At 35.8% G+C, this 23108-nt stretch overlaps 1 protein-coding gene across 3 annotated transcripts in view; it reads right to left on the reverse strand.

Annotated features, from left to right (window-relative positions):
• LOC143029723 (putative RNA-binding protein 18) overlaps window positions 1–4477 on the reverse strand; it is a 28687-nt gene extending 24210 nt beyond the window's left edge. The window contains exons 1-4 of one of the 3 annotated variants that reach the window (XM_076192589.1): window positions 4387–4477; window positions 3541–3661; window positions 1633–1732; window positions 182–393 (exon numbers count right to left, since the gene is read on the reverse strand). In XM_076192589.1, the coding sequence (XP_076048704.1) occupies window positions 182–379 (198 nt within the window). In that variant the 5' untranslated portion in view covers window positions 380–393; window positions 1633–1732; window positions 3541–3661; window positions 4387–4477. Of the gene's footprint in view, window positions 1–181; window positions 394–1632; window positions 1733–3540; window positions 3662–4060; window positions 4151–4386 lie in introns of those variants that run through there. The other 2 variants (XM_076192588.1, XM_076192587.1) reach the window with 2 other exon arrangements.
• Between the last annotated feature and the right edge of the window lie 18631 nt (window positions 4478–23108).

Raw genomic sequence — 23108 nt, forward strand, 5'->3', positions numbered from 1 at the left:
ATTTGTGGGAAAACCCCATTTTAGCCATGCCATTCCTTAGGGAAATAGGACTGCTCTGCCAGACAGTCTAGAGAATGACAACAACAACAACCACCATGGCAGGTACTCATCATTAGTCCCAAGAATTTATCATGTCATGATGATAACCCTGAGGTAACAGATGTAAAATTAAACCACTTACATCATCATGTGAGTGAGCCCATCTGACAACGACCCTTCTTCCAAGAATAGTGAAGCCGTCCATTGCATTCATAGCTGTCTTGGCATTTTGGGGGTTTTTGTAGGTTACAAAAGCATAGCCTCTTGGCTGGCCAGCTAGGGGGCCAGTCCGGTGAAATAGGAAGTCATATTCGGCCAGTTCCCCAAATTTTCGGACCATTTTCAAGAGTTGAAACCAATGAAAAGAAAATATTAAAGGATTAGGCAATGCAGAAATATAACAATATTATCAATAAAAATTGAATATGAGTATCTGGAGTAGATAATTCCTTCAACAACGGGGCACACTACTGTCTGTCCTGGTTAATGCTAAATCATTCTTTTTATCTAAGGGATATCTGGAACAAAACCAGATCTATTGTCCTCAGTCTCCCATTCAGCTGAATGAAATTGTCTGGCATTAATGTGGTACTAAGTTGGGAGGTGCAATAAATGGGTTTAATGGGTGTGTGGTGGTTATACACTTTCAATTTGCCACCCCTGCTTATAACAGGGAGAAGGTCCTTTGATATATATGCAAATATATGTACATTTATACTATATTATGAGCAAATTCCATGGATGGAATGCCAATCTGATTCAAGCCCAGCTGATCCTGTCCATGTCAGCCTGTGAGTTCCATAGATGGTACACCAATCTAGATGTAAGGTGGGTATCTACTTTGACTCAGCCACCTCTCTTCCATGGGGCTAAGGGTCTTTTGGTATATATATGTTTATGTAAGTATTATGTGCTAGTCATGACAAAACCTGTGGATTATGGTGACTGCAATGATGTAGTTTATTCCTCCAGCACAGCATGTCAAAGATTTTATGACTAACACCAAAGGATTTGGGCATAAAGCCCTAAACATAGGGATGTCTAGTTCATCAGATCCCTTACAGTATGGATCCCTCTTAACCCCTTCCATACGGTGCCGCACACGTAGGCGTCATGGGGAGCGAGTGTATTCGCGAGGCTGCCATATCGGCGTCTTGATTATATTTATTGTAGTCGCCCCTCCATATTGACATTCTTTCTAATTCTTTTGTAATCGCATTTTCTATGGTTATCAAAATTCACGGGTGAAGAGAGAACGATCGATATAAGCGGTGACTATATTTTATGATGCAAGTATTATTACGACACGTCGTACGGCTGGCATTGGCTGCTGCCACCGAGATCCAAGTCCATGACGCCTACGTGTGCGGCACCGTATGGAAGGGGTTAAATATCTACCAATCATTTGGCAGAAAACATATAAGAATTCTGAGTGTATGGCATTGCATTACAGGATGTAAAACATGGTACATCACTATTACTCTGACATCTACATGAACTTTTAAAAATCTTCCTATATAATGTTACAAATTTTAGCAACTATGTATATTCAATATATAATTTTTTCATTAGTTCAGAATAGTTCAAATAATTACTCGGTAAGTCTGGAGTCCAAATTGCCAATCCAGAGTCTATTAATAACAGGAATCACGATGTCATCTTTGGGAGGAGGTGGCACTGTCTCCCGTGCAGGCTGTTGATACAAAAATGAGCAAACAGCTATACATTATAATAATAATAGTACCTTATAATACAAAGATTATTCCATGTATAATGATTAATAGTTTGAAAGCCTAAGATAAATTTTGTTTCTTTGAGCCTTTGCACTGGTACCTTTGCATTAAATAAACCATTTCTACCATTTGCTGTATTTAATATCTTCAAGGGATATAAAATGAACATAAAATCAATATGCAATTTTTTTATCACAAAATCATTCTTTTAAAGATGTGTGTGTAAGAGGGTCCAATGTGTTTTGAACACTACGTTTAAGAACTTACTATGGTGTCCAATATCTTTAGAATATGAAATTGAATGATCACAATTACCTTTATGAAAACTATGTTAAGAAAACTGGTGAGAATACACAATAACACTGGGGTCTCACAATTCAACAGGGTTAGGGCAGTTTTTGATGTGTTGAAACGCAATTTGTCGAAACCCAAATCACTTCCATCTTAGTAGACAAACCAAGAAATTTGTGTTTTTCTGAGCAGTTTGAATGTCAAATTTGCATGTGTAGGTGTTGAATTAAGGTTTAAAGGTAGGAATTTATTGAAGTCGAATCTGCGAGTTGTTGAAACGAGGTCTGTCAAATTACAAGACCCCCAGTGTATTGTGATAAAATTTCAGTAAGAGGAAGTGCTTAAAAAAAATGCTTAGAAGAGGTAAGGATGATGATGAACAGCATTGCATCATATAATAAATCCCCAAAATTAGAAATGCATTATATGATCAAGGTGTTACACTTATTATCAAGAAGAAATAAAGTGGTTTCAGTCAAATTGCTAGAAACTACTAATAAGCAAATATAGGCAAGATGTACCCCCACAATAACAAGCTTTCTGAACAAGAGGCAAATAAAGAAAAATCAATAAAAGGCACACACAAGAATCTTTTTTTTTTTATAAATACATGACAAAGATTATCAAGTGTCCAATACATCAAGAAGAAATAGTAAAAATCTGGAAGAGAATGGACCATAGTTTCAATAAATTTTAAGTCATTTAACAATAGACTTAGAAATATTTCTACTGAAGAAGTGCTATTATCCCCTTGAATATGATGATGCCTATGTAGGTGTCATGAGGCACAAGTGAGTATATGAAGATGTCAGCATCGGTTTACTGAATATAATTATTTTGTAGTTGTAGCTCAGTGACTTTATTCTGTGAATGGGCTTGATCACTTTTTCCATGGTTACAAACATTCTGGGTGATAGAGAATGTGTATAACAGCTGTAACTTTATATTTTATGATGAGCGTATTGTGATGCATCATTGTACGTCACGCAGCAAATGTATGCATAAATATCTGACTCATATTGAAGAGGTTACTAATGAACTTAAACATAAGAATAAGAAATTTAATTTTCTTCTAAAAAAAATCTGAAAAGTTGGGAAATGTCTAACAAACACAAGAATCTGCCACAAAATATTGTCATGTCTGAGTGGTCTTTTTCTTCCATTGTTACATACAACACTCCAATGCTTAATGTATGAAGAAATTTAGGTTCTATTGCACTGTCACACAAATACATTTTCACTTCTTTCTTTTTGCATTTGAAAGATATATTTCCTTAATGGAATGGTTAACTTAGGTTAGGTTATAATACATTAGGAGCTACTGGACAATTTTAGTTTCATATTAAATATCCGTGTTTGCATCGATTCTGGAATATTACCAAAATTTGTACCTACCTTAAGGCACTAACACATAACAATGCAATAGTCTCAAAAGTTCAGAATCTACTTATCATTTGAAATGAAGGATGGGACTCACACATGACTTATTCACTGCCAGAAACAGTGGCTAGTATATTTCTTTAGGTCCAGCAAATTACAGCAATATTCTTAATTTATCATGTAATGAGCAGAGTGGACCACGTCCACACCTTCTAGTTCTAGAAAATAAAGATAAAGTTAAATTAATAATCAGGATGTAGAAACAAAATACTCTTATAGTTCTCCTGTCAAGCAACATGATTTGCTCCCTCATTCCTCCAGTGCTCAACAGAGTAAAATAAATTACCAAAGGAATTTGTTAAGTACAGGAGGGTTAAGGGCACAAATTGTATTGCCAGACACTAGTGACTATGCTCTAGGAGTGCCATAACATAAATGATAAAACACAAGAAAATTACTAGAATGTTAATCAGACTTAACTATGACATGTAATTGTCTAAAAACTGGTCCACTCTGTTCCTTATTTTTACTATTTTTCTTGATATACTGGAAACTAGATAACTTGTGATATGTCTGTCCTGTGTATGATTATCACTATGGGATGTGTGTCAGCTTACCCTTGAGTACCCTAATTTATAAGGTGGAAGGACCTTTTGGCATGTAAAATGTTGACTGAAAAAGTTTTGAAACATTTATACGGTAGAGGTGTTATTACTAACAATGTTGAAATTGTAAACATTACATAAAATTGCGAAATCGCAGAAATAAAAAAGTAAATAAATAGAAGGTCCTACTGATTCTAAGATGACACTTTAATCCTTGGAGTTTGGTGAAGAACGAAATATAAACAGAGGTTAAAGATAAAATTACCCACGAAAAATACTAAATTTACAATTAAACTATACAGTATCAACATCACTATTCTTATTATAATTACACTTACACTAGACATTTTGAAGAACCCAACAAACACTTGGACAACAAAATATAAACGTCTCACGCAACAATCAACATCGAGGAGGAATGTATACACTTTGAAAAACAAGTGTATAGAAATGCGCAGCAGATCTTTCCTATATTAAATCATCGTGGAATACCTCATTAAGGACAGTAAGAATTTCCAAATGCTGTTAAATCGTGTTTCAGTGAAAGAACAAGGAAAATGGGCAAGAAAATGTATATTTCGTTCTGTTAATGTATATTGACATTTGACACTCGAGTCTTCTTTATCAATCCGAAATTGTCTGTAATAATATGAATATCATATTGAATCAATATAACAAATGTGTCTTTGATGTCTAACACCCACCATTACTGGATAAAGATATTCGAGTATACAGGCATGTGACCCCTGCACCACTGATTTTTGCATGACATTTATCCATTTGAAAGTGAACACTTGCAAGGCCTTGGTCTCGTGAATCGAGGTCACAGCATGCCGCACAAATGTTGCAAGTCGCACTTGAAAATATTCTGAGAGGTAGAATACTACATATTTATACTTCCCTTACAGCGACCGATGGATATGATTTTCTTTTTCATGTCAATTTGTTTTTCTTGATCACGCTCGGAAAATGTAAAAAAGAAGGAAGTAGGCTACATGTGCTTTTGGATAATAACGGACAAAGCTGGAGGAGCTACATTAATTAGGGTGAGGGAAGGGAAGAGGAGGAAATAAAGAAGAGACGAGCATACGAAAGGTAAGAAGGGTGAAGAAAAGGAAAGAATTAAGGGAGGAGGAAAAGGAAGGGGAGGCAAAGGGGGAAAGGGAATAATAGAGGGAGGAGCAAGGGAGTCTTAAAAGAGGTACTAAACACAAGAAATGGATATTTTCTAAGTTTTGTTTTATAAAAAATGCACATTTATTCATCCGAACCAATTACTGGTTAGAACCCATTTAAATGGGAATTCACTTTTCAATTAAATATATTTTTATTTTTTGTACAATTTTTCTTCTTTATCAAGAAACAACTTTGAAGCTCCTGCCTCGACTTTCAAATATGAGTTATTATTCAGCTCCACAAGAATGCATACATACATACATATACCAAAGGCTTTTTCACCCTTACAAGGGAGGTAGCCAAAAAACAAAGGCATAAATCCACTCCCACCCATTCCATCTCCACATACTCCACTCCCATCTACCCTCCTCCCTCCCTCTTATCTTGGCCCCTCTTGGATGACAGGTCATCCCTGCATCTTGTCCACTGCCCTTGGTCAGAAGCAGTGTCGCAAGACACAGCTCATCCACAGCAAGGCCGCTTCATTAAATTGGGGACTTCACCTTTCCGTCCCCTCATGCCCTTCGGGCTGCGTCAAATTATTTCTTCACACATACTCCCTAACCCCCTATCCCCCACCCATTCCCTTTCATGCATCACAGCACCATCATTACACAACCATTCTCTATTCACCCCTGTCTTCTGTCCTCTCCCGTCCTTCCTCAACAGATATTCCCCTCTTTCCCAATGCCCCCTTTACCCCATCCATCTCATCCTTGGTCGCCTCCTTATGTTCAATCCTACCTCTACCTTCCACACCTCTTTTATTTATATTTCTTCATTCATTCTTTCCATGTGTCCAAACCATCACAATACTCTTTCATCAACCATATCTCCCAACTCTCTTTCTACCACCCCCCCCCGCTCTCCTCCTCACCTTATTTCTCACTCCATCCAGCCTAGTAACCCCTATTACTGTATACTTCTCAGACAGCTCATCTCAAACACATTCAAACTCCTCTCTTCCTCTCTTATGTTCCATGTTTCTGCCCCGTACAGTGCTGTCGGCACAATCACTCCTTCATAAAATCTCCTCTTAGTATCCATTCCCAAATGTCTATTTCTCACTACACTCTTTAATCCCCCAAGTCATTTGCTTGCTTCTCTCAATCTACATTCTATCTCCACCTCCATTCCTCTCTTTCCCGCCACATTCGCACTCAAGTATCTAAAACTATCCACTTCCTCCAGTCTCTCTCCCTTAATATTCACTTCTACTCTGCTGCCACTTTCTCACCTTGTACATCTCATCACCTAACTTTTACCCACATTTATCTTCAACTCCCTTCTTTCGCACACCTTCCCAAACTCTATCACTAGCTTCCATAATCCCTCCTCTGACCTGCCACAAGCGCATTGTCGTCAACAAACAACAACTGGCTTATCTCTCGTTTTTCTCCATTTTCTTTAACCATCTCCAATCCCTGACCCATTACCCTTGCGTTTACTTCTCGCACCACCCCATCCATGTATAAGTTAAACAGCCAAGGCGATATAACACATCCCTGACGAAATCTCACCTTTATCTCAAACCACTCACTCTCTCCCACAAGCTCTACTACTTTTGTAAAAACTCTTGACTGCTCTTAACAGCTTTCCTCCTATCCCATTATCCCATACATCTGCAATACCTCCCACAGTGCCTTCCTGTCTACCCTGTCATAAGCTTTTTCCAAATCCATAAAGGGGAAAAATAAAATCCTCACCTTTTCCTATAGCTTTCTCACATATCTGTCTTACCACAAAAATCTGATCCACGCAACCCCCTCCTTTCCTAAACCCACTCTAATCCTTACCAATTACTCCCTCTGTTCCTCTCCTAATCCTTTCAATCAAAACCTCCCATAAGCCTTCCCAACTACTACACTCGCACTTGCCTCCTTTTCCCTTGTAATATGGAACTATACAGGCACTCCTCTAGTCTTCCGGCACTCTACCATCTCTTAAACAAACATTAAATAACCTCACCAGCCAGTCCACCATGACTTTTTTTTTTTTTTTTTTACACTCTGCGTTTTTCTAATAACTCTTCTGGTTGGGTGGGTGTCCAGAAGAATAGATTAGACAAAAGAAACACACATACACACACACACGCACACACTCACACACACGCGCGCGCGCGCACTCGACGGCGCAGTAACAGTGTTCGTAACCGCTGCTACAGCGGTCCGGGTTCAAATCCTGTCCAGGGCTGAAATAATTTCAGTATCGGTGCGCTGCGAGTCGTGACTCCAACTCTCGTATGCTGGGAGTTAGGTGGAAAGTCACAGCATTACCCATAGATTGGTCATATATGAGCTCTGAGCTCTCATACGGGAGAAAAATAGCTGTCTATCACAAGTCCAACACGTGATCCAAGACTATGGCCATGGTGAATCACACACACACACACGCGAGCGCGACCCGTGGCGCAGTGGTTAGAGTTCCCGGCTGCCACTACGGTGGTAAGGGTTCGAATCCCGCCTAGGGCTAAAATAATTTCAGTATCGCTGCGCTGCGGGTCATTACTCCAACTTTCGTGGGCGGGGAGTTGGGAGTGTGTGTGTAAGGTCACAGCATTGCCCATGGATCGGTCATATACGAGCTCTGAGCTCTCTTCCGGGAGGGAAATAGCTGTCAATCATGAGTCCAACACGGGATCCAAGACCATGGTGGTGAATGGTGGTGGTGAATAACACACACACACACACACACACACACACACACACACACACACACACACACACACACACACACACACACACACACACACACACACTTCAACGAACGGACGGCATAGACGACGTTCTGAAGAAAAAGTGAAATTTCGTGGATGCCAAACCAAAGGAAGTACCTATTGTATTTACAGGGGGGGGGGGAATTGCTCGTGGTGTAGGGAAAGTAAGGAAAAAGGAGAAGGGGAGGGATTACTGAGGGAAATGGAAGGAAATGAGGAAGGTGAGGACTTGGCCCAGGCAGGCAGACGAAATCTAAACAAACGAGGTCCGGACCAATTTAGCGATGATGAAATGTCTAACAAAAATGTAAAGATTAGAAGTATAGATAAGAGCAATACAGTAGAAGATGATGAGAATATTTTCCAGGGATTTAAAGAGGGTGGGGGGACACAACCCCCCCCGATTAACAAGACTAGAAGAGAAACTCGATAAGATGATCGAGCACTGGGAATTTAAGTTCGGTCACGTTAACAACATTGTGCAGAGTTGAAAAATTGGAAGAACTAGAGAAGGCGAACAAAAACTTAACTAAGGAAATTGAAGAATTAAAAAAACAGTTAAAAGAAGTAAAAGAAGAGAATAAAGTCTTAAAGGAGAATAATAAGGAGAACAAGGAGGGTTGGAAAAAAAATCCAAGAAAATAGCAAAGTTGCATTCACTGACATAATCAGACAGCAAATGAATGAACAAACTGAAGACTCAGTTATTAAAGTGATGAGACAGAAGGAGAATATAGTAAGAGACTTAGCAGACAGAAAGAAATGTATAATTATATTAGGAATGGAAGAGAAACATAACCCAGATAGAACCACAAGAATCAAAGAGGAAAATGAAAAAGTAAGAAATTTACTAGAATTAGTTCAGGAAGATGAACCAGAAATAATGAAACAAATCGAAGAGAAATTCAGGCTAGGGAAATATAGTACAGACAAGACCAGACCAATTAAGATTAAATTCAGGTCACAAACTACGGCTGAGAATATCTTATCCAAAACAGGGAAACTAGCAACAAGTGAACAATATAAAAAGGTATGGATAAAAAGGGAAATGAATAAAGAGGAAAGAGAGGAAGAAAAACAGAAAAGACTTGAAGCTAAGGAAAAAAACGAGAAAAGAACGGAGTCAGAAAAAGAGAGATTCTATTGGAGAGTAGTGAATATGAAACTAAAGAAAGTCGACATACAAGAGAAAAACAAAAGGGAAACAGAGAACACAATGGAAGTGGCAGAAAACTAAGAGTGTCTTACACAAATATAGATGGATTAATAACAGGATTGAATGAGCTGAATGATTATTTGAAGGAAAAAGAACCAGACATAATGGGAATTGTAGAAACAAAAGTGATAGTTCCACTACCACCCAACAGTGTAGGACATGATGCATATAATTATTGGATTAGAAACAGAGTGAAAAAGGAAGGGGGTGGAGTTATGTTCCTGACTAAGAAGGATATAAACGTGAAGTGTGTCACATATGGAAAGAATACAGTAGAGATGATAATGATGGAAATAGAAGACAGAGATAAGAAGAGCAGAAAGTTTGTGATAAATTATGTGCCCCCGAAAACAGCCTCATGGGAAGAGAGTGAACATAAAAGTATGTTAGAGGACACAAAGATAGCATTAAACAAGATAATGGAAGAGGGAGGAAGAATAGTTATGATGGGCGACTTTAATTGCAAAGAAATCTGCTGGGAAGAAATGACAGTAAAGGGTGGAGACGGCTCATGGGGAAACGCTCTACTTGAGATGGTTACTGACCATACAATGACACAATGGATACAGGAGAACACTAGGTATAGAAATGAAGAAGAGCCATCGAGACTAGACCTAATAATTACATCTGAACCTAGAATAGTGGACAAGATTGAATATAAAACACCAATAAGTAAAAGTGACCACATATTGATTGAACTGGAACTTAATGAAGAAAAATATAGGAAAAGAAATGAACAATATAGAAAAGGAAGAATGATGTATGAAAAAACAAACTTTGATAAAATAAGAGAATTCTTTCAACAAGAAAACTGGGAAGAAATATACAAAGAAGAAACAACAGTAGAAGAGAAATGGAATATTTTGACAAAAATTTACAAAAAAAGGAGTGGAAAAGTATGTCCCAAGACAAAAACAAGAAAAAGAATATGTAAAATGCTGGTACAACAAAAGTTGTAGGGAGTTAAAAGACAAAAGAGACAAAGCCTGGACCAGATGGAAAAAAGACAGAAGACCTGAAAAATGGAAAATATATACCTGTTATAGAAATGAATATGTACACACGTGCAGAGTGGAAAAGAGAAAATATGAATATGATATCATAGAAAAGTGTAAAGATCAACCGAAACTATTCTATAGATTTTTAAACAATAAACTGAAAAACAACCAAGACTTGGAGAAATTCAGACAAGAGGGAGTTGAATACACTTAGGAAATGTAAATGGCGGAAATTATGAACAAACATTTTAAATCAGTGTTTACAAGGGAGAACATACAACCTAAAGAGAACGAATGGAAAGAGAAAGTCCCCCCTATGGAAGAAATAGAAGTAACAAAGAATGAAATATTAACACACTTGAGTAATCTTGATGTCAGAAAATTGCATGGACCAGATGAAATAGCAAACTGGATACTGAAAGAATGCAGGAATGAACTGGCAGACAAAATACATAGCATACTAAACAGTTCCTTGAAAGAAGGAAAAGTTCCAGAAGATTGGAAAAAAGCAAATATAGTACCTATATATAAAGGAGGAAATAAAGAAGAACCTACCAACTATAGACCAGTCTCTCTAACAAGTACAATAGCAAAAATTTGTGAAAGAATTATCAAAAGTAGATGGGTAAAATATTTAGAAAAAAACAAAGTGTTAAATCCAAGGCAATTTGGATTCAGACAAGGACGATCATGCGTGACCAATTTAATATGTTTCTATTCAAGGCTAATAGATATAATACAAGAAAGAGATGGATGGGCGGACTGTGCATTTCTAGACCTAAAGAAAGCTTTTGACAAAGTACCACATAAGAAGTTGATTAAGAAATTAGAAACTCAAGGAGGAATACAGGGAAAACTACTAAATTGGATGGAAGACTTTTTGCAAGAAAGAAAAATGAGAGTAGTGATAAGAAACCAGCACTCAAAATGGGATGAAGTAATAAGCGATGTTCCGCAGGGAACAGTTCTGGCCCCAATAATGTTTGCTATATATATTAATGATATGGATGAAGGAATTGAAAGCTATATGAGCTTCTTTGCAGATGATGCAAAACTACTGAAAAGAGTGAAAACTGAAGAAGATTGTGAATCACTACAGAGAGATCTAAATAAAGTACATGAATGGAGTAGGAAGTGGGAGATGGAGTTCAATACAAAAAAGTGTAGTATAATGGAATTTGGAAAAAGCAAAAACAGAATAACAGGAGCATATAAATTGGGAGAAGAAGGAATAAAAAAAGTAGAAAATGAGAAGGACCTGGGAGTCATTGTTATGAATAATATGTCACCTGAGAAACATATAAATAAGATTTTTGGAGAAACTTATAATTTAATAAGAACAATCAAAGTTGCATTTACATACCTGGATGAAGAAATGGTGAAGAAAATCCTAATCACCCTGATAAGACCAAGATTGGAATATGCAGCAACGATATGGTCACCAAGTACAAAAAAAAATGTATAAAAAAAACTTGAAAGAATACAAAGAGCAATTACAAAATTGGCACCAACACTCTCAAAACTATCATATGAAGAGAGACTAGCAAAACTTGAGCTACAGACACTAGAGCAAAGAAGAGAGAGAGGAGATTTGATAACTATTTACAGAATCATGAAAGGCATAGAAATTACTGATAGAGAGAATCTGATAAAATGGGATGACAGAAATACAAGAGGACACGGAAAGAAAATAAAAAAAAGACAGCTATAGAAGAGATTTGAAAAAGAACAGCTTTCCTCACAGAGTAATAGACAGTTGGAACAAGTTAGATGAGAAAGTGGTGTGTGCAAAAACAATACATGAATTTAAAAATAGTTTAGATAAAATGAGATATGAAGACGGGACCCTACGAGCATAGCTCCCCTTCCCGTAAAATACAACTAGGTAAATACAACTAGGTAAATACACACACACACACACACACACACACGTCGGTCGAAGTGACAACAAAGTTTGGGCTCCGGAAAAATCTACAAATTTCGTGGATCTCAACGACGAGGGAGTACCTGTGTTGTATTTATAGGGAAGGGGAAAGCTCGTGGTGTAGTGGGAAGGTGAAGAAAAAGGAGAAGGGGAGGGATTACTGGGGAAAATAGAAGGAAATGAGGAAGGGGACGAATGGGCCCAAGAAGTCAGACGGCATGTAGACAAGAGAGGAGCAGACGACAGTGGTGAAGTCGAAGAGATTAGTAAAAATGTAAAAATAAAATATATAGATAAGAGCAGCGCAATGGAAGGTGAAGATAATTATTTCCATGGATTTAATGAGGGAGGAAATGACAACCTCCTCCGACTAGTAAATCTAGAGGAGAAAAAAAAAATGAACGAAACATGGGAGGTTGGGTTTAACCAATTAACGCTAGTTACCCAAAGAGTTGATAAACTGGAAGAACTATAGAAGGAGAATCAAAACCTAACTAAAGAAATAGAAGAACTAAAAGACAGATAAGAGAAGTAAAGGATGAGAATGAGGAATTAAAGAGGAACAATAAAGAGAATAAATAGTCCATTGCAAAAAAGGTAAGTGGTTGGAAAAAACCACAAGAGAACAATAAAATTCAATTCAGAGGTATAGTGGAACAGCAGATGAAAGAGCAAACTAAGGACACAGCTATTAAAGTGATGAGGGAGAAGAAGAATATAGTAAGAGAATTAGTGGATAAAAAGAAATATGTAATTATATCAGCGATGGAAGAGAAATATAATCCAAATAGGACTACAAGAATTAAGGAGGAAAAGGAAAAAGTAAATAATGATATTAGAAGTAGTTCAAGAAGATGAACCAGAAACAGGGAAATAAATAGAAGAAATATATAGAATAGGGAAATACAATACAGATAAGACCAGGCCAATTAAGGTTAAATTCAGGTCACAAATGACAGCAGAGAATATCTTAGCAAAAACAAGGAAACTAGCAGACAGTGAACAGTATAAACAGGTATGGATAAAAAGAGAAAATAATAAAGAGAAAAGAGAGGATGAGAAAACAAAAAGATTAGAAGCTAAGGAAAAAACGAGAAAAGAACAGATTCAGAAAAAGAGAAATTCTATTGAAGAGTAGTGGATATGAAAGTGAGGAAATGGTTCATAGAAGAGAAAAACAGAAGGGAAACAGAAAACACAATGGAAGTAGCAGAAAATTTAAAGTGTCTTACACAAATATAGATGGCTTGATAACAGGATTGAACGAACTGACTGATTACCTGAAGGAAAAAGAACCGGACATAATGGGAATTGTAGAGACAAAATTGAAAGGTCCACTACCACCCAACAGTGTAGGACATGGTGCATATAATTATTGGATTAGAAACAAAGAGGTAAAACAAAGGGGTGGAGTTATGTTCCTGACTAAGAAGGATATAAATGTGAGGAATGTCACATATGGAAAGAATAGAGATGATTATGGTGGAAGTGGAGGACAAGGATGGGAAGAGCAGGAAGTTTGTAGTAAATTATGTGCCTCCTAAAACGGCTTCGTGGGAAGAGAAAGAACACAAAATATGTTAGAAGACACAAGGATAACACTAAATAAGATAATGGAAGATGGAGGAAGAATAGTTATAATGGGTGACTTTAATTGTAAAGAAATCTGCTGAGAAGAGATGACAGTGAAGGGTGGAGACGACCTATGGGGAAATGTACTACTTGATATGATTATAGAACATACAATGACGCAATGGATACAAGAGAATACTAGGTATAGAAATGAGGAAGAACCATCGAGACTGGACCTAATAATCACATCAGAACCCGAAATAGTGGACAAGATTGAATATAAGACACCAATAAGTAAAAGTGACCACATATTGGTTGAACTGGAACTAAATGAGGAAAATACATGAAAAAACGAACAATATAGAAAGGGAAGATTGATGTATGAAAAAACAAATTTTGATAAAATAAGAGAATTCTTTCAAAAAGCAGACTGGGAAAGAATACACAAGGAGGAAACAACAGTAGAAGAGAAATGGAATATTTTGACAAAAAAATTATAAAGGAGTGGAAAAGTATGTTCCAAGACAAAAGCAAGAAAAAGAATATGTAAAGTGTTGGTACAACAAAAGATGTAGGGAGTTAAAAGACAAAAGGGATAAAGCTTGGATAAAATGGAAGAAAGACAAAAGACCTAAAAAATGAAAAATATATACTAATTATAGAAATCGATATGTACAAGTGTGCAGAGAAGAAAAAAGAAACTACGAGAAAGATGTCATAGAAAAATGTAAAGATCAACCAAAACTATTTTACAGATTTGTAAACAACAAACTGAAAAGCAAACAAGAATCAGAGAAACTACGAAAAGGAGGAGTTGAATACACAGAGGAAATAGAAAATGCAGAAATTGTGAACACACATTTTAAATCGGTGTTTACGAGGGAGAACATACAACCCAGAGATATCGAGTGGGAGGAGAAAGTTCCCCCTATGAAAGAGATAGAAGTATCAAGGAATTAAATATTGAATCACTTGAGTTATCTCGATGCCAGAAAATCGCATGGTCCAGATGAAATGGCAAACTGGATTTTAAGAGAATGCAGGAATGAACTAACAGACAAAATACATAGTCTAATAAACAGTTCATTGAAAGAAGGAAAAGTCCCAGAAGATTGGAAAAGAGCAAATATAGTACCAATATATAAGGGGGGAAACAAGGAAGACTCTACTAACTATAGACCGGTCTCTTACAAGTACGATAGCTAAAATTTGTGAAAGAATTATCAAAAGTAGATGGGTAAGGCATTTGAAGAAAAAAAAACGTACTAAATCCAAGGCAATTTGGATTTAGACAAGGACGATCATGCGTCACAAACTTAATGTGTTTCTATTCAAGGCTAACAGATGTAATACAAGAAAGAGATGGATGGGCTGATTGTGCATTTCTAGACCTGAAAAAAACTTTTGATAAGGTGCCACATAAGAAGTTGCTAAAGAAATTAGAAACTGCAGGAGGAATACAGGGCAAACTGCTGAAGTGGATGGAAGACTTCTTGTATGAAAGAAAAATGAGAGTGCTGATAAGAGACAAACACTAATTGGGATGAAGTGATAAGTGGAGTTCCACAAGGAACAGTTCTGGCCCCAGTAATGTTTGCTATATATATTAATTATATGGATTAACGAATTGAAATTTATATGAGCTTCTTTACGGATGATGCAAAATTGTTGAAAAAGTGAACACTGAAGAAGATTGTGAGTCGCTACAGAGTGACCTCAATAAAGTATGGAAATGGAGTAGGAAGTGGGAGATGGAATTCAATATTAAGAAATGTAGTATAATGGAATTTGGAAGAAGCAAAAAAAGAATAGTGGGATCATATAAATTGGGAGAAGAAATTAAAAAAGTAGAAAATGAGAAGGACCTGGGAGTCATTATTATGAATAATATGTCACCTGAGAAACATATAAGCAAAATTTTTGGAGAAACTTATAACTTAATAAGAACAATCAAAGTGGCATTTACATACCTGGATGAAGAAATGGTGAAGAAAATACTATTCACTTTGAGAAGACAAAGATTGGAGTATGCAGCGACGATGTGGTCACCAAGTACAAAAAAATGTATAACAAAACTTGAAAGAACACAATGAGCAATTACGAAATTGGCATCAACACTCTCAGAACTATCATATGAAGAGAGACTAGCAAAACTTGAGGTACAGACATTGGAGCAAAGAAGAGAAAGAGGAAACTTGATAACTATTTATAGAATCATGAAAGGCATAGAAACTATTAATAGAGAGGAACTAATAAAATGGGATGATAGAAATACAAGAGGACACGGAAAGAAAATCAAGAAAGACAGTTATAGAAGAGACCTGAAAAAGAACAGCTTTTCCCACAGAGTAATAGACGTTTGGAACTAGTTAGATGAGAAAGTGGTGTGTGCAAAAACAATACACGAATTTAAAGAGTCTAGATAAAACGAGATATGAAGACGGGACACACGAGCATAGCTACCCTTCCCGTAAAATACAACTAGGTAAATACAACTAGGTAAATACACACACACACACACACACACACACACACACACACACACACACACACACACACACACACACACACACACATACACACCAAGCTCATTTATACACCTGGTATCTCTGAAAACGAATGTAATTTTCTGTCTAATGTACGGTATGTTCCTCATGCGACCTGACTCCGAAACGGTTCTTTGACATTATGTACCCGTGATGGTGGCAGGCACTGACACTCTTCAGGCGCCCACTTGAGTATTGGCAGCCGCTGACAACACTGATTCGATAGTCTGACAACTTGGCAACTTCGCCAGTCTCTGACACGCCCTTCTAACCATCTATATCACTCATTGTTTGTGTTCATTCTTGTGTAAAACCTCCTTCCCCAAAGTTTTCGTTTTCCTTACAGGTAGTGGGTCTATCTTCACGTGTATAAAGGTCTATAGTTACCTTCTTCGTCCACAAGGATAAAAGCGCTGGTAAACTAGGCCATAACAGTCATTGGACCTCCAACCGCAACTATGACTTCTCATGCCGATTCTTTTTCAGTAACACGCAAACATACTTTTCACTTTTTCTACTTTGCATTTGGAAGATAGATTCTATTCTGTGAGATTGTTACGTCAGGTAAGGTTAGCTTAGGTTAGGAGCTCTGTAATGCCCACATGTTTCATATTCCTTTACATTAGTCAAGATTACTGTATAGGATGTCCGGGAGAAATTTCAACACATACAGGCAACACATAAAAATACACTCCCACTCGAATGTACGAAACTCCCCTCTTCACTTTTCATACGTGACCCGTCTCCTACTCCCTTCGTAGCCCGTCTGACACGATGTGCCGCGACTTGAATTTATTAGACTTTGTCCAAAAACTCCGCATGTTTCACGATGCTCAGTAACCAGTATTTCGGAATCCTCTCCCCCTCCTGAATGTCCGACTTAGATGATAAATTCTTATTAGCTAAACATATGAAAAGGAAGACACAGCCACGGATTCGTAATCGGAGAATGTCAGGGTTCCCGTGCTGTGCAGAGTCGCTCGAAGGCGTCACTTCAAGCCAGACCCTGCTCTCCAACAGGTCAGTAACCCCTCCCGTATCCTAGTTCTCCCCAATCTTGAAATACCACCCCCTTTGGAAATATATCTATATATATATATATATATATATATATATATATATATATATATATATATATATATATATATATATATATATATATATATTGAAGTATGGCAGACAAATGAGTGGAAGGGCGGTGAGTTAAACACAGAGAACGGTTGGAGTTTTATTCACTGACGTTTCGCCCTTACCAGGACATCCTCAAAGTACTTTGAGAATATCCTGGTAAGGGCTAAACGTCAGTGAATAAAACTCCAACGGTTTTCTCTGTTTAGCTCACCGCCCTTCCACTCATATATATATATATATATATATACACATACATATATATATATATATATATATATATATATATATATATACTGATTGATTGATTGAAGTTCACAGCAGCCTCTGCGTTCACGACTTTTTTGCTGAGTTCTACATCTTTGATGATGGAACGGTGATGTAGAACTTCTCAGCAAAAAAGTCGTGAACGCAGAAGGTGCTGTGAACTTCAATCAAAATTGTCTACATGAGAACCTGCTACCGAAATACACCAATATATATATATATATATATATATATATATATATATATATATATATATATATATATATATATATATTTTTTTTTTTTTTTCTTTTTTTTTAAATAGCCAATATTGTTAGTTTTATAGACTTCAAACCAGACTCTGCACTCCAACTGGTCCGTAAATATTGTCCTATTCCTCTATTAAATTGAATCGCTATTCACTACACATACACTTACAAAAAAGACGACAATCTATTTCTTTAAGTGAAGTGTGTCATGTTTGGTGTAATGCATTTCCAAACCTCACCTAAGCCCGATACTATGACATAGCTAGGATATTGTAATCAGAAACTAAACCCGTAGGAGACACGGTGTGGCCACTAGCTGCTCACTGATGGACTGGTGATATCTTAATTTGAAGTGCATCTATATGTATTTTTTATGTATTTTTATTCGTATTGTCGGGAAAGGGAATGGATCGGTTGGTTAGAGTGAAATAAGACCAGACCTCCGAATTGATAGATCATTCCAGTTATGCTACATATTAAACTTAAGGATTTGATAATATATAGATATATATATATATATATATATATATATATATATATATATATTATATATATATATATATACTTCTTACTCTGCAGTCCCTTCACCGCTTTCACTATGCCTCTCCAGACCAATCTGTCCTCCGCTGTTTCCTTCCAATTTTGTAGGTCAGGGTTAATGTGGGCCACGTCATTCGCCACTCCATCGCTCCACCGGTACCTAGGTCTTCCCTGGGGGCGTCTACCCCTTATACTTCCCTCCATCACCATTTTTGGCCATCTTGTTGGCTCCATCCTGGCACAGTGACCGGCCCACCTTGCCCTTCTCCCACTTGCGACATTATGCAGCATTTGTTGTCCTGTCTGTTCTCTAATTTCCCTATTGTGCCTTCGTCTCCATTCTCCCGATTCCGCATCATACACTGGGCCCAGAATTCTTCTAATAATGGTATTTTTTGACTGTCACTACGACGGCTCGGATATATATATATATATATATATATATATATATATATATATATATATATGTATGTATGTATGTATATATATATATACGCATGAGAAATCACATAAACTCGTGATTCTAAATATGCGGAAAAACCACCAAGGAAAAAGGAAAACTGATGATGAAGTCATCAGTTTTTCTTTTTCCTTGGTGTTTTTTCCGCATATACGAGTATATATATATATGTGTGTGTGTGTGTGTGTGTGTGTGTGTGTGTGTGTGTGTGTGTGTGTGTGTGTGTGTGTGTGTGTGTGTGTGTGTGTGTGTGTGTGTGTGTGTGTATGTATATGTATATATATATATATATATATACAGTATATATGTATATGTATATATATATATGTGTGTGTGTGTGTGTGTGTGTGTGTGTGTGTGTGTGTGTGTGTGTGTGTGTGTGTGTGTGTGTGTGTGTGTGTGTGTGTGTGTGTGTGTGTGTTCACCTTGGTCGTTGGATCATGTGCTGGACTCGTGATTGACAGCTATTTCCCTACCGGAAGAGAGCTCAGAGCTCGTATGACCGATCTATGGGTAATGCTGTGACCTTACACGCAGACACACACCCAACTCCCCGCCCACGAGTGTTGAAGTAACGACTCGAAGCGCAGCGATACTGAAATTATTTCAGCCCTGTGCAGGATTCGAATTCGGACTGCCGTAGTGACAGTCGGGGACTCTACCAACCGTGCCACCGAGTCAAGAATGTGTCAGAAAATTTGAAACGTTAACGACGAACTTTGAACGGCCCCTCCCCCTTCTCTTTACCTCACTCTCAAATGATTACAAAGGCATGCCGACAGGAGACCTTTTGGTCCATAACTAGGTCGGATGCGAAAAAATTATAATGATAAATGAATAAATAAATATATAGAAATAATAATATAAACATTAGCAAATGAAATAAATAAAGTTAAATAATAAGCAAACAGGTAAATAGTAAATAATGATAAATGAACAGATAAGTAATAATAAACAATAATCAAATAAATAATGATAAACAGACAATAACAAACAAATATAAAATAAATGACAGGCATTACAACATCTTACTTAGGTGTTTATCAAAACGAATCTTAATTAAAATTTCGAACCATACTACATTGCAATGACTCTGTAGGAAGTTTATTCCATTCATTAACTACACGGTTGGCGAAGTTGTTTCTATCCACCTCCAAATTAAATATATTTCCTGATTTAAATGTATTTCCTGAATTAAATATATTTCTAAACTAGATAACAATATTTTTTGTGGGTTTTGAAGTGTTAAAATTACCTTGAAATTCTGCCTTTTTCTATATTCTACCATGTTACCATCACTCAAATTACCATAAAAAGGATAATTATCTTGCACCTGGCAGCAATGTCTGTGTATCGATACGAGGCGTTCTTCATTTGATAGAAAGCGGGTCAAAGACGTCAATTTAGGGAGTGAGTGAGAACTTTTTAGATTATTTTCGAATCATAAAGTAAGAAAGGAGTCAAAGAGGCCGTGCCTAACCGCCTTAGGCCGAATAATGATAGCGAACTGATAACACCAGTTGTAACATTATCTTTCTTATGATTCCATCTCAATTGGCCCCACTCCCTACAGTGGTCACCATCCGGTGAGGAGCCTACGCCAGGAGGCGCTGAGCAGCTGCGGCCCAATCCGTCGCCTTTCCCCGATGCTTTTCTTGGACTGTAGGAGGCAGACAACAGTCACTATTGGGAATTGGAGAGGAGTGCGGGATTCGAACCCACAACTAAGCGCAATTGAGACCAGCACGCCTCCGATTACGCTACCAGCCCCCTACTTTCAATTATTCATTCAGCGTGGTAACACGCATTACAGATATACAGACAGATAGACGGGTAAACAGACAGACAAAGTGGCAGGCAGACAAGGAGACAGACAAAAAGGCAGGGAGACTGACAGGTAGATAGACAGATAGACAGATAGGCAGGCAGGCAGAGAGAGAGGATAGACAGACAGCGAGAAAACCAACCAGCCAGCCAGATCGACAGAGAGGACAAACAGGCTGACAGAAAGAGGCTAGACGACAGAAACATCTCGCTCGACATGGGTCCATCGAAGTCGATCCTTGTCGATGTCGTCGATGATGCTGTCAAGGTCGTCCTTTGATTCGGCCACCCCCATATAAGGTGGAAAATCCACTCGGGTGTTGTCTAATCAGTCTTTACATACAATCGCCAAAAATATTTTCGATGTAGATTCACTGTTGATCATTCGAATTTGAAGTGTCGACTGTAGATTATAGTTTACTAAATATTTGAATTACTCCAAAACTATAGAAAGGTGTCACACTTGTTGAAACTGTTTAATTAACTGCATTTGTTTGTAAGGATGGTAATAACAGGTATATAAAACGGTGTCTCTTTGACAAGCGACTAAAATTTCAAGATAGCATTCGGGTTTGACGTGTTGATTGTAAATTACTGTTTTCTATATAGCTACTCCTAAATTATAGAATTTTTCACACTAATTTATATGAAATCAATTGCATTTCCCTATATGGATGACAGCTATAAATATATATAACGGTTCTTTTAATAATGACTAGATTTTCAAGAACTGTTGTTGTTGTTTGTCGCATCGCTTTATCCACTTGTTCCAGTAGGCATGACAGTCGCTCCCCGTCGCCTGTATGTCTGATGCTGCCTATTGATTAACCATTTCACTGCCAAATAGCTGCTTCACTCACCTGAATAAAATCGCCTGACGATGGTAGAAATTAAAAGTCAATGGTAGCAGTTAATAATAATAGTAATAACAATAATACTTATAATAACAATGATGATAATAATAATAATGATAATAATAATAATAATAATAATAATAATAATAATAATAATAATAATAATAATAATAATAATAATAATAATAATAATAATAATAATAATAATAATAATAATAATAATAATAATAATAATAATAATGATAATCATAATAATAGTAATAATAATAACAATAATAATAATAATAATAATAATAATAATAATAATAATAATAATAATGATAATAACAATAATAATAATAATAATAAGTAATAAATTATGATAATAATAATAATATTAATTATGATAATAATATAATAATATTATGATTATAACATAATAATATAATAACAATTATAATGACAATATAATAATAATGATAATTTGATAATATAATTATATAATAATGATAATGATAATCATAATAAAAACAACAATAATGATAATAGTAATAATAATGATAATAATGATAATAGCAATAATAATAATGATAATAATAATGATAATAATAATGATAATGATAATAATAATAATGATAATAAGATAATAATAATGATAATAATGATAATAGTAATAACTGTAATAATAATAATAATGATAATTATAATAACAATAGTAATGATAATAATAGTAATAATAATAATGATAGTAATAATAATAATAATAATAATAATAATAATAATAATAGTAATAATAATAATAATGATAATAATAATAATAATAATAATAATAATAATAATAATAATAATAATAATAATAATAATAATAATAATAATAATAATAATAATAATAATAATAATAATAGTAATAATAATAATAATAATAATAATAATAATAATAATAATAATAATAATAATAATAATAATAATAATAATAATAATAATAATAATAATAATAATAATAATAATAATAATAATAATGATAATAATAATAATAATAATAATAATAATAAAAATAATAATAATAATAATAATAATAATAATAATAATAATAATAATAATAATAATAATAATAATAATAATAATAATAATAATAATAATAATAATAATAATAATAACAATAATAATAATAATAATAATAATGATAATAGTAATAATGATAGTAATAATGATAATATTAATGATAATAATAATAGTAATAATAAGAGTAATAATAATAATAATCATAATAATAATACATACATACATACATACATATACCAAAGGCTTTTTTCCCTCTTATAAGTGAGATAGCCAAAAACAAAGGCATGAAAACCACTCCCACTCATTCCATCCCTATCATACTCCACCCCACTCCACCCTCTTCCTTCCCTCTTATCTTGGCACCTCCTGGATGACGGGTCATCCCTGCCTCTTGTCCACTGCCCTGGTTCAGAGACAGTGTCGCAAAACACAGCACATCCACAGCAAAGCCGCTTCATTAAATCGGCGACCCCCCTCTCCGTCCCCTCATGCAGAAAAGAAGACGGGGAGTAATCCCTTCGGGCTGTGTCAATTTTTTCTCACATATACT

Source organism: Oratosquilla oratoria, chromosome 11 (genome assembly GCF_046742065.1).
Source record: "Oratosquilla oratoria isolate Oo_2021 chromosome 11, ASM4674206v1, whole genome shotgun sequence".
NCBI classification, from domain to species: domain Eukaryota; kingdom Metazoa; phylum Arthropoda; class Malacostraca; order Stomatopoda; family Squillidae; genus Oratosquilla; species Oratosquilla oratoria.